We start from the raw sequence: 13976 nt of genomic DNA on the forward strand, positions 1-13976 counted from the left end.
CCCCCAACCACCCATTCAGCATATAATCTAGAAATACTTCATTAAAAGGCAGTTCCTTACATTAAAATACTTTACTATGTTCTTCCTGCAGATATTTTAACATTTGGACAATAATCATTTGTAGTTACAGGCGATGATAAAATAAAGTCTCCAGGTTTTTGAGTCAGTTAAGCCTAGATTTGGGCCCTGGCTTGCGACTCAGAGTCTTGGAATCTATAACCTAACTTCTCTGTGTCTCAGATGGTTCATCTATAAATGACATTGGCAGAATTTTTGTAATGATTAAAATAAGTTCCCAACAAAAATCCAGATTCACTGTCAAGTCAACACTGCCTTAGGATGACCCTGTAGGACTGGGTAGAACTGCCTGTTTGGGTCTCTGAGACCAATCCTTTACGGGAGTAGAAAGCCCTGTCTTTCTCCCTTAGCATGTCTGCGGTTTCCAACTGCTGACCTTAAGGATCACGGCCCAACCCACTGCAGCACCAGAGCGCCCTTTAATGAAATCCAAGGCATATTAAATATTACACAGCCATGGCTGTTTCAGATTCGAAAAGAAGTGGTAATGCCTCAAATAGCCTAATTTTCTACATTTCAAACGTCAACTGTTCTGCATCATACGACTTCTCACGTATTCTTTAGGCATGCCTGTGGACACTTGTCTAGTCAGCTGTGCTTCGCTCTATGCGCCGTGTGATTGTTAATCCTCATACAACTCCAAACTCACTGCCATCAAGTTGACTCCGACTCATAGGGACCCTAATTTAGAGCCCGCCTCTAAATGGGTCACAAGGATTCTCCATTTATGGTATTCACACCACGGATAGATCCTTCCCATAATACATGGGACTGACCTACGAAATATCCCATAGGTTCTTGTGGAAGTAACCAGTGTGCCTTCCAAGGCTATGTTACTCAGTATCTTCCTGGTGCATCTGGGCTGTCTCTTGGATCAACAGTTGCCAAGACTGTGAGGGAACCAACCTCCGGTCCCAGTCAAGCTATCGGATATTTGCATCTCTGGCCAGTATCCTTACTAGAGCTTCATGAGAAACCTTAATTCCTAACTTAACTATGCCCTTCCTGGGTTTCTGACCCCTGGAGATTGTAAGAGAAAAGACAATGGTTTGTTTGTTTGTCTAAACTGCTGAATCTTTGAGTTCTTGTTTACATAACAGATCTCAGAATTATTCTAATTTTTAAAAAGATAACCCAGGAATATATCTATTTTCCATGAGTTTATTTAAAACAGGATTTTTTGCCTATTATTTTTAGGCTGAACAATGTAAATAATAGACATTTTGAATTACTGAGCAGCCAACAAGAATGGATATCATGTGTTTACTAAAATGTTAAAATTATTAATTATACAAATAAGTTATTTTGAAATAAAAACTTGCAATGGAAATATCCATTGATTTTATTTTATGAGAGAGATTTGCACTAGCTTTTAAAGCAGAACATTCTTACCTTGATCCGGTTCAGTCACTAATGAGCTGTGTGGTGTTTTAGTTCCTTTGACCCTTTATTTTCTGGTCTGCACTATGGCCCCATAGTGCTTTTCATTTTTGGTAAATTTTAAATAAACTATCGAAAACTACTGCCTTTGACGGTGCTATAGACACATCTGCTATGAAATCCATAAATCAAGCTAACGAGAAACAAATGTAATTGTTTATATTATCAAATTTTACATCCACAAGAAGACTGATTTTGCTTGACTTCAGCTACCATTTTATAACTATGTTAGTAAATCGCAGCTAGTCCAAAGCAGAATGAGTCTATGGCCAGTGAAGGATTCAGTCAAGCAGTGATAGAGCCTAAGTGTACATATACTTAATTCCTAAAATAAGTACATTTAATCAAACTGTAAGTCTTATTCATTTGTCTGGTTGTTAAAGAGAGAGCTGATTGGTTTTCTCACTGATATATCCTATTTTAACTATGTTGATAATTTATCAAGGTATCCGAGATTGATGGTGCAGGGCAACACATCTCGAAAGGCCAGCTAGCACCACTACCTGTAATTTCTCTCTTCATTGGGAGACTGCTTGGACAGGAAGCACTTGTGAGTCCCATGTTATCTGGTGCGATGCCTTGCTCACTGCTATACACATCCAAAATACTTCCGGAAAACTGGAGCAGGAACAGGAAGAAAAATATCAATTAACTTTCTATACCCATTGATGTATTTAGTTGTTTTATTTTATATTTCCATGGAAAGGTTTTTACTTTATTAACGATAAATTGTTAAATGTGGTTTTTAACTATTAAAAAGGAAACGGGTATGCATTGGTTATTTTTAAGGATGTCATGGAATGCTTGGGGATTGGTTGTTCTGGATAAGGCTATTTATTTGTATTTAAACAAAAAGCTCACTTGTGATGGAAAATTCTGATTGATATTTGAAAAGTTGTGAATGCTGATCCCACACATGACCTGGTGATCCAATAAGTGCAATTAAAATATAATTTTGGAAAGAATCAGTATACACCTAAGCAAAGCTGGAAAGCTCAGCACATGCCACAAGGTAAATATAATAATGGGACATTTGGGAAGCCTTGGTAATACCATCTCTGATACTAGAAAGTCACAGTTACGAGATGGTTTAAACAGTTAAGTGGAACCTTCTTTTGTTCCTGGAAGGCATACTTTTTTCTCACTGAACACTCACAGTTCTAGAATATTATAAGTATATCAGCGGGAAACCAAAAATATTTTAAAACCACTGCTGCCTCTAGTGGATATGGGCACATCCAATTATGAGAACAATGCAATTCTTAAAGTGCTCCTTGGGAACAATGACACAAATGCTTTAAACACAATTCAAAATTCCTTCAGTCATTATTCAAATTGTGCCTATTGATTTTTATCATCCAGGGAAATTATATTCATAATTCAAGGTAACATTCATTCTTATAGATGAGCTAGATTTAAGACAAGGGATTTAGAGACATAAAAGCAATTCCATTCTAAGTTGCTATATTCCGTTTCTAGACAAATACACCAAGAACTGAATGAGTGTCTACTTATTTCTCTCTTAACAAAGAGGAACAGTATATGTAATTAAACAAAACCATCACCAAATTATTACAGAGAATCTAACTCAACATTCCCACCTCCTGCAAAACTTCAATGCAAACTGAGGAACATTTTTTAACACTTATAAGATCAAACTAAAATAAAATGTGAATAAGGAAAAATTAGTTCCTGACATGATAAGATGCAAAACTCCATGTGGTAAGTAATACATCATTCTGCAGGAAAATAAAACGTAAAGCACAGTGGAAGCCAATGCATCAGTCACTGTGCATATACTGCATCGTGATGTGTTTCCACATATGGTTCTTTTCATTATTAGCTATATTAGGACTCCTGAGTGCTAGGATCTAAATGTACTAGTGGAAATCTATTTTTGCTTTGTGGATCTTAGACGGGAATTACTTAAGCCAGGCATGTATTCCTTCTTAATTTCCTTCTCAGCATGTAGGAACAAAGTTCATCGAACCTGGAGAGATAATATGTGTTAGTCACAAAAACGTATAACTGGGAAGAGGAAAAAAAAAAAGACCTTCCAGTTCCTTAAGATGTGAGTCATTTAGTCTTATTTTTTAGAGCAAAACTTTCCCAGATCATTTTTGAAAAGCCTGTTGGTGATATGCGGAGACATCCCCAACCTGAATTGTACTTTCCACTGTGCCTTTGAGAAACATAATGGTGCACTGAACAAAAAGACGTGGCGTGAGGGGAGCCACTGGGGAGATGCCGCATCTCCTCTGAAGAGCTTGAATTCAGATGGATTTCAATGCAGACGTGGCAAATTGCACAAACGTGAGAGAAGAAAGGGAGCCGCATCGCACAGAGGCTGAACAATAACGTGATACCTTCCTAGGTGTGCAGCCTTCACGGGGTCCATGTCACCTGGTCATCCTGGGACCGCCAAGGCACTCTGCTTTAGAACTGGGCTTACATTCAGATAATTCACTGATCCTGCTCCACTCTAGCTGTAGTACATTTTCCTCTGACCTTGCTTATGGTTTAATATATGCCCTGCACCTCAATGATTAATAGCCTACTTGATTTTAGGCTGCAGCTACTGTCTGATTTCATGTAAATGGTTAATCATTTTTTAATATGATTAGGCAATTGGTTTCCATTTCAGAGTATGTAATACCCTTCGTGCAGTCTAAAGTGCCTTTTTTTCTTCTCGCAATTGAGGGATCATATAGTAAAATGTTAGTGGCTATTTAAAAATCACATACCCATCCTAGAGGGCTAAAAAACCAGAAGCATATCTACTGTGCTCAAAGTGTTTTCTTCAGATCGCTAAGAAGTAAGCCTTAACTGTATTTCATAGATTAGGAGGTAACTATGATAGACAAGTTATGAAGAAATTCATAACGATGCTTAATAAAATCTAACAGATTATATCTTCAGGGAAACAAAATCTTCACTATTGCAATATGGAAATCTATTATTATTAACAACAAACTCTCAGACGTTCATTACCCACTGCCACAGAGTTGATTCTGGCTCATAGGAACCCTAGCTAGGCCTTCTGAGGCTACACATCTTCACCAGAGCAGAAAGCCTTGTCTTTGTCCATCGGAGCAGCTGGTGGGTTGGAACGCTGGCAGTCCAATGTTTTATATATATATATATAATCTTCTCAACAGATAGACCATCCTCCTCTATCTGACAGAGGTTCTTTCCACTAGAAAGAAAAAGGAAATTCTTAACCTAAGAAGTTGCTGTGAAATGCAGAGTGAATGACAACGTTTCCCTGTGGTCTGAGACATTTCACGATGTTGTTTCTTCAGACTTCTGCTCCTGAGGCCATTAGGGCCAACTGTGGTCTGTCTTTCCCACAGACACATTCCCTGTGACAGGAGCCCAGACATCCTGAGGAAAAGGAGCTCTTAAGTGAAAATAACAAAAGCAAAGAAATGGAAGTTATGATCTAGATTCTTAAGTTTTCCCAATAAGATTCTAGAGGGAAGATACTTTAAGATAGGAAACAAGGAGGAACTATAAAAAGAACTGAGCGGAATTAGAGGGGGTGGAAAAGATAAGACATTACGTAGAAGTAACTGGAGAATAGACACACGGCAGAAGGGAGGAGACCCAAAGCTCACTGTCATGGATTGGATGCTGACTCGTTAGGGCAGGGAGAGCTGCCATTGTGGATTTCTGAAACTGGAAAACCGGTGGTTTTGACCCGTGGCTGTACCACAAGAGCTCCTTACCAAAGGAATCAGTGGACCATCATGTCAGATCACAATAAACTCCCAGGAGGGTAAAAGAAGGGACTGAGAAGTAGAATGTACTAAAGAAAACCAAATTAATATGAAATGTAGAATTATAAAAACTAAATACAGTTGCTGGAGGCTTCAAATGGAGAGAAAATTGCAAATAGAAGGGACATATTTTAGAATATAATAGATATTTCCAAGGATTTACACTAAATCTTTATTGATTTTTATTTAAAAATCAGAAATCCCATGGCACAGGTTCCCAAACATATTTGGCCTACTGCACCCTTTTCAGAGAAAAGCACCACTCAGCACACCCTGGCCCATGATACAGGATAAAGTGTAGGTATCTGCCTTTGCTGCTCCCAGATCATTCCAGCACCCCCCAGGGGATGCCATCACTCACTCTGGAAAACACTGTTCTGTGGAATGACAAAGAAGAAAGAAAAATCGACACCCAGACACATCATAGTGAAATGTAACAATAACCCCAACAAGTGACAAATCTGAAGGATAAGATAATGCACAAAGAAACCAAAATTGAATTAGTATGCATTTTTCCATTGGACTAAAGAAGAAAATAAAACAGTATTTTAAGAAATATTAAAAGATAGTAAAACACAGTTTTATATTCAGCTGAAACAACATTCACAAATGGGGTCATAATATAAAATATTTGTAGAAGTGAAATGCTTAAATAGGTTTATACTACAAATACTGTTAATGATACACATTATTTTGCATGAGGTAACTAAGAAGAGTAGTTTAAAAGAAATATCTCAAAGAATATAAAGTAAAAGTGATGAAATTATCCTGTTAAGGTAAATTCATTATTTTAAGAAGTCAAAAATCGAAGATAAAATAAAATTTCTAACTGCAAGATTCACTAGAGTCTAGATAGCATCCGTGTGATGCGATACAGGGAAGAAAGGTCAAAGGCTATAAAAAGAATTCATAATTAATGGGAATTGAAATAACCGGCTAAGATGACACAAGCAGGATAAGATTCCAGTAATAGTAATCAATATAAATAATCCAAGTCCCCAGTTACAAGTTTGACAAATTGAATTAAACAACAACAACAACATAAAAAAACCACCCAGGTACTTGTAGTTACAAGGGACACACTCCATAGCAAAAAACAAACAAACGATGCAAAGTTAATGGATGAAATAAGCTATATCTGCCAAATATTAGTATTAAAAGACAAAAAGTGAATTAATATAACATAGTCCAATTGGACTAAATAAAATAAATCAATGTTTCAAAAAATTAAAGTAGGTTAAATTAAAAGTTAAATTTATTCTTAAACTTTTAAAATGAAAATAACCTAAAATGCAGAAGGCTGAATATCTGTGTAAATATCAGAGAAAGTAGGCTTTACAAGTAGAAGCGGGTCCCAGTTACTGAGTTGCAGACCCTTGTGTTCGCCTCCCAGCCGTCCGATTTCTCCCGCCGGCCACTGTCTTCCTCAGTCCACGAGGGAACGGAACCGAATCCTAGGCCCATCATCTAGAACCTCCAGTCTGTCGACCCGCTTCCTGATGCCAGGAAGGGTGATGACCTGCTTCCCATGGGCACCGAGGACTGCATCCATGAACGGATTCAACAGCGCCACCACAGGAAGCTCCTTACCACTGTCCAAGGGATGGCTGACAGTTACGACCAAAAGAAACTAGTGAGGGTCTTTAAGTCTTAAGAAGAAGTTTCCCAGCAATGGAACTGTGACTGAGCATCCAGAATATGGAGAGAAGACTCAGCTCCAGGGCGACAAGCAAGCACACAGGCCAGTTCCCTGTAGATTGGACTGAATAAGGACGACCAGCTGCGGGCTCAAGGGGGTTAAGGGTTGCGGCTCACTGATGCTTACTTAAGTGAGGATTTCCTTGCAATGAGTAGAAAACGTCTCTCCATCCCTTGTCCCAAGTTTAAAACGTCACAGCTTGACAAGGATAAGTGAAAAGCTTTCGCGGCAAAGGCGGCCTCCTTTCTGGCACAGACACGAATACATGCAGTCAATGAGTGGCTACAGATAAGTCCCCGCAGGGATCCACTTGTCTTGATCTGGGGGTGCTTTAAAAAATAATAATACTTTTCATGCCGTGGAAAAACTAACTTTGAGATCAGGGCTAATATCAAATTCTTCACAAAGCTCAAGTGGACATCTCCCCAAATCTACGAGGCTTTGCAACAAGCTGGCGGGACTGCTGCCCCACCTGAACCAACAGTTTCTAAATGGATCAAGCATTGCAGGGAGTCAGGAAGACCCCAAAGGTGAGCCCCAAAAGGCAAGACCATCCACCTCCACAAAGGAAGAAACTGATTGGAGTGTAGAAAGTGGTGGCAGACCACTGTCGAGTTGCCATCACCACTCCGGGAGTTTCCAACCTCACAGGCCCTGCAGCTTTCACTGGACGCGGGATATCTGGGCCTCTGGCAACTTTGGGCATGATGGGTGCCAAAGTATCATCGGAAGATGGGCTAGCTCAAAGGTCTGATCTCTCCAGCAAGCCTTTTTAGCAAGACCAAAGCTATTGAAGTTGATTTCATGGAATGAATTAGAACATTGAAAAATGAACCTTATTTTGAGTCCTTCAAAGAGGCAAAACTTGCCATTTTTAACATGGTATAAATCAGAAAGAATTCTGGGGGGCGGGGAAGGTTCGAGATGGAAGCACCACCTTTGAAAGTGTATAGACCAAAAATAAAAAAGGAAAAAAAGTATAGGCCTGGACAAAGGGTGCATCAAGAACTTGACCTTTTGATATTTGGTTTCATAGGAGTTTCTGTGGTTGTATAGCAATACTGCTTGTCTCACGCTTGTCTGATGTGACCACTTGGGGCCATTTTTGACTTGGACCTAGTGTAACTCCTTCATGCGATACCCGGAAAAGAGCCGTGCAAGGGGAAAGTAGAAGCATTAGAAAAGATAGCAAGAATCACAATGGTATAATAAAAGTTTACTCTTCAAAGAAGGGATAGCAATTATAAGCATATGGGCAAATAATACAGAGCCTCAAATGCTGGAGGCAACATTTTAAAGAACTCCAGAGATATGACTATCCCCATCATGATAGTGGGAGAGTTCAACACATTTCCCCTCAGGAACAAAAGCATTTTTAAGTATTTATTGTATGCCTGGTATTAAGTGAAGTATGTTTCATAATAATGGCTTAAATACCTATCTCAACGATTTTGAAAATAGTTTATAGAGTGAAAATGATCTCTGGAACTTTAGTGGTTAAAGTTGTCAGCAGCTAACCACAGCATCAGAAGTTCAAAACCACCAGGCATTCCCAGAAGAAAGATATATGGCAGTTGGATAACACAAAGATATACCGCCTTGGAAATTCTTTGCACTGTAGGGTTGCTCTGAGTTGGAATTGATTCAACAGGAATGGATATGGAATGAAAATGAACTACTGAGATCAAGATGAGATAACTTTGTAAACGGAAGTCTTGGCCTTCAAATCTAGGTCTGTCTGACACGGGACTGGACTTTTACTACCTAGCCTCTTGAGTTTTAAGTACTCAAAAAGCTTGGAAGGCATTGCTCATTTTCGCCCCATGCTTGTTCTTTCCCACTGCAGTTGTTGTTGTTGTTAAGTATCATTTGTTGGTTCCTCCCCATAGCTACCCTATGCACAAGAGAATGAAAAATGGCCCATTTCTATGCCCTCCTCATGGTTGGTCCTATGCCCGGGCCCATTGTTCCAGCCACTGTGTCAATCCATGTCGTTGAGGGCCTTGTTCTTTTTTTCCTACCTCTCCTCTTTCAAAAGCACGCTACCCTTCCCCTGTGTAAGAGAGAAGCCATGCCATTCCTGCCTGTAAGGAGCACTCTCACCGTACTTCCTTCAAGACGGATTTGTTCATCCTTTTGGCTGTTTGTACTTGCAAGATTCTCCATCAGCACCTCAGTTCAAATGCATGAACTCTTGTTTGATGTTCCTTCTTCATTGTCCAACTTTCAAATGCATATGAGGTCATGGAAAACACTGCGGCTCGAGTCAGGAGTGCCTTAGTCCTCAGAGTGACAGCCTTACTTTCCAAGACTCGATAGAGGTTTGTGTTGCACAGTTAGCCAGTGACTTGACAGTTGCTTCCAGGAGATTGAGTGTGGATCCAAGAACAACACGATCCTTGGCAACTTCAATCTTTTCTCCATCCATCATGCTTGGAAAATGGACTATTGGTCTGATTGTGAGGATTTGGGTTTTCATTACATTGAGTTGTAATCTGTGTTGATTACAGCTATTAACACACCTCACAAAAGTCCACATCCTTTCAAAAAGTATCAAGATCAATCTCTCTTCTAAGGCTCAGTTTAGGGGTAAAACCCGCTCTTACACTCTTCCAAATGACAAACCTGCTTAATTTTTCTCTTCACCAATTCACTTTATTATACGAGGGGGTACCCCCAAATAACTGATGCTCATTTGCTGTTTTGATGTGAAGGGGATAGTGCATTTGGAGTCCATTCCATTAAGTCCGACTGTTAATCAAGCTTTTTATTCAAAGGTTCTGAACAGATTGTGTAACTGTGTGAGACACACAAGGCCTGATTTGTGGCAGATGAGAGACTGGTCCTGCCACCAGACAATGCACCTGCTTCCATAGCCATCTCAGTGTGCCAGTTTGGGGCAAAAAACAGCATGTCTCTCTTGTCCCACACATCTTATTCACCTGATCCCCCTCTGTGAAACTTCTTTTTGTTTCTGTGAATGGAGGGGGTCATTAGAGGACAGTGATTTGGTGACATAGAAGAGGGGGAGAATAAAATGAGGAAGGTGTTGTCAGCCATCCAAACAGATGAGTTTGAAAAATGTTTCCAAGAAGGGAATCACAGACTTGACAAATATGTTAAGTGTAATTGAGAGTACTTTGAAGGCGATAAGGGTTGGTTTATTTTAAAAAAATAAATACATAGCTTTGAAAAAAATTCTGTTTTAGTACCCCCCTTTGCATACTGCTCCATAAATCACACATCTTCAAGTATATTTCTTGTTACTGTTTCACTCAGCAAGAGAAAGGGCAGCATAGAACAGTCCTTGATAGCAAAGTCACGTTGGACTAAAACACCGAGAATCTCTGGAGAGACATGTGTGTGGGTTTGGAGGACGTCCAAAGGTTTGTAGGAAAATTCCATTTCCATTATTTTATAAGTTTCTCTTTTTATGAACTTTTGGAGGCATATCTGAATGTGTACATATCAAAAGAAAGCCTTAATATATAATCAGATATTATATGGCCAGACCATGCCTCAATATAAATACTAAAAAGGAAAAAAATATTTATATATAGAGAGAGGCATACAAAGAGTACATGATACGCATTTATTATTACATATGTATTATATATTTCTGTGTATACTTATAGATCAGATATTTAGTGTTAATTTTCCCAGGGAGTTGAGAAGAAAACTTTTCCTGGAATCCTCTGCTTAGCTTTTCTAAAAAACAGTCTTTGTGAATCTAAAATGGGTAAAGTAAGCATCAAACTATTAGGCAGAATAAACTATAGATATAAAAAGAAGATAAACTTCAGACATAAAGAAAAAGCCCAGCAGGGAAGCATATACCGGGACAATGTATGCATTCATAAAAAAAAACTGGTATTTGAAAGATTGTTTTCTTTCCTTTTGGCATTTATTCAACTAAATACAGTAAACTAGATTTTTCCAGTTTCAGGACACACATTGAAATCCATCTAAGTTTATTTGCCCAAGCTGAGCTGTGAGGTTTGAATAAAAACCCCCGACAGAGAAGGCCCACTGCGTTATTATTGTTGTTGTCATTTTGTTCCGTGACAGTGAACAAAATTAATGCATTGAGTGGGAGTAGGTGGCTGCTCGTCCTCGCCCAGTTGCTTTATAACTCAAATAAAGCGATAAAATACAAAAGGCTTACAGGTAAAATATAAATAATTTGTAAATTTATTTGATTTCATACCCTGTAGAGGCGCATAGTTTATTTTGCTCTAGGTTAATAAAACATCTATTTGTTTAAAGTAAACACAGTAAATAATTAGTGGACCATAACCTCCTTGGCAAAATTTCATAATACAACATTACGTTTGATGACGCTTTGCTAAATAAACTGTTCATCACCCCCTCTCTTGCCCAGAGCACTGAAAACCATCTTAAAAGTAAACAAGGCTTGTCAATAAAGCAGATTATACTTAATGCATTCCAACACTCAACTCCTACATACCTTATACTTTTGTTATATATTTACCAAGTTTAAGCATGATATTTAAGGTGGCTTCAAACTCCAAACATTGAAAGAATTCCAAAATTCACTTGCTCACCAGTTTTAACTTTGAAGTGTCTATCACCTTCATGACCGCAATGTTTTTCTCTTTCTCCTTCATCATTTTCTTCCCATTAAACTTGCAAACCAGCCCCGGGAGAGCTGTGCAGAAATTCCTGCACTAAGGTGACCTTTGGTTCTTCCTTGGACTTTAAGACTAATCTGGTCTAGATGGTGATTGACAAAGGCTTTCTCGTTGATGTTATGCAGTCTTTTCAAGTTCCAACCAAGCACAGGAGCTTGTTAATATTTACTCAGTCCTCGTCTCTGGAATGGTCTTGAACTATAACAATTTACTTAGATTGCCAAATGCCACCAGCATTTACAGACGCCTGATTGAAAAGGCCTGTAGATGGGAAAGGCAATGAGTTACTATGCACAATCACGTCTGGGAAAGGGAAGAGGTGAAACTAGGACCAATGGGCAGAAAATATGAGGACATGGAGACAAGGTCAGAGGCTAAGCAATCATTCCACTGGCATGTGGCAGAGGATCGGAGCAATGTAAAATCCCTACCAACCAAGGATTCGAAAGTCCTATGGAGTGACAACCTTCTTCAAGCTTATAGCAGAGTGAGCAGCATCAGTACATTTGGGACCGTCCAGCACTCCATTCAAGGCTCTACCTGAAATATGTGAACTTGTGAGAGTTACTGAATGTCTGTGAGTCTCTTCCTCATCTAAGACAATAATAGGTAATAGTAGTCCCTGTCTCTTAAGTTTGCTGTGAGGGTTGCAGGAAATCGTCTGTGAAAAAGTCTTTTGCACAATCCTTATCACATAGTGAAAGAGCCCCGGTGGCGTAGTGGATTAAACTTTGGGCTGCTAACTGCGAGGTCAGCAGTTTAAATCCACCACTCACCCGCTGGGAGAACAAAGCAAGTGGGCTCCTATAAAGCCTTGCAGCTTTACAACCGGAAGGGACAGTTCTACACTGCCCTCTAAGGTCCCTGTGAGTTGTGTGGGGTTTGTCATAAAGTAAGCATCCAATACACTGAACAGGCTGTTGTGGATTTTGCTGCTTGATTGAAAGTTCCTAAATAGGAATATATAATGGGAACATTGTTTTCAATAGCAGACGTGGAGCTTAGAGTCACTTATTTCATATGCATTTGCGGGACACTGCAGTTGTGCTAAAATGACAAGCAGTTCACTGTTCCTGGCTTCAGGGATAAAGCAAGGAACAGAGTCCCTCTCTTCACGGAGTTTACATTAACACTTATTAATGATAAATAGCTCATTCAAATATATTGAGGTAGAGAATGGGGTGGAGTCTTTTAGTTAGGGTAATTTTAGGGGGGACCTTTTTGATGAGGTGATATTGACTAAATATCTAAATCATAAAAAGACAGAATCTAAAGGGGAAAAATATCAAGTATGAAAATACAATTAAAAACTAAATTTTAATGGCTTTAAAATGATAGTACGTATATCATGCTCAAGAAGCAGGCTCCTGGAATCAGGTCCCAAAGTCACAAAGAAGCCCCACTTTCAGTAAAAATATGAGTTATATGATGAAGCTATCAGGAATTTCATATAATGTTAAACAGGAAATAGCACATAGAGTGCTTGCTATAGGTAAATGTGGTGCAGTTGAATTACTTGGTAGGGCTTTTCTATTCATAATCTTTGTAACTCTCAAAAACAAAAAAGATTGAGTGGGAACAAGCAAGTAAAGGTGTAGCGACTCTCATTGGATATTGATCAGTTTTGCCACTCCACCGGTTGAACCCTCTCAAGAGCAGGATAATGGAATTCCATAACCAGGAGAGAGAAAATCTATACGCAAAGGTCATCAGAGAGGGGGGCAACAGCAAAGGCTACAACGTGGGACCGTGAGACTGAGTAATGGGCTTCCAGGGCCTTGGAACAAGTACTGCTTAGTACCTTTGGGCAGGAACCAGGTATGCAAAATAGGGGTGTCCTTCAAGTGTTTATCAGCACGAAAGGAGCTTAGTGATGCCTGTCTGAGCAGAGCAGAGGTCAATGGGCTGGGAGGACCAGAGAATTGTACCTGCCAGCATTGCTGAGAACAGGTTTTGTGGACAAAAGTACATTTTGACCCTGACTTGTAACCTGTTAACTCTTCTTATAAACCCTCGTAATCATGAGTATCACCTGGCAGTCGCTGGCTCGAATATCTCTTCATTTTTATCTGACTCAGATGGGTCCCTGTGAACAGGATTGACTCGGTGGCAGTGGGTTATTTTTATCTACTGGAACTTTTAAAAGCCTTTAGAGGTTCCTAACTCTAGTCTACCAGTTATTCTTATATGTTCTCTCTTTTCTTTGCTCACTTATTGCCTTTTCTGTAATCTTAACTTGCTACATTGGGGGGGGGGGCGGACTCCCTGTCCACCTCTTAAAATCTTACCTATCCTTCATAACTATATTTCAAACTTCATCTCGTTTTT

General features: G+C 39.3%; 1 protein-coding gene across 1 annotated transcript in view; it reads right to left on the bottom strand.

The window, feature by feature from the left end:
- TFEC (transcription factor EC) overlaps nucleotides 1–11627 on the bottom strand; it is a 28296-nt gene extending 16669 nt beyond the window's left edge. The window contains exons 1-2 of the mRNA XM_075557684.1: nucleotides 11562–11627; nucleotides 2022–2136 (exon numbers count right to left, since the gene is read on the bottom strand). Of these exons, the coding sequence (XP_075413799.1) occupies nucleotides 2022–2136; nucleotides 11562–11627 (181 nt within the window). The remainder of the gene's footprint in view (nucleotides 1–2021; nucleotides 2137–11561) is intronic.
- Nucleotides 11628–13976: the final 2349 nt, after the last annotated feature.

Source organism: Tenrec ecaudatus, chromosome 9 (genome assembly GCF_050624435.1).
Source record: "Tenrec ecaudatus isolate mTenEca1 chromosome 9, mTenEca1.hap1, whole genome shotgun sequence".
Taxonomy (NCBI): domain Eukaryota; kingdom Metazoa; phylum Chordata; class Mammalia; order Afrosoricida; family Tenrecidae; genus Tenrec; species Tenrec ecaudatus.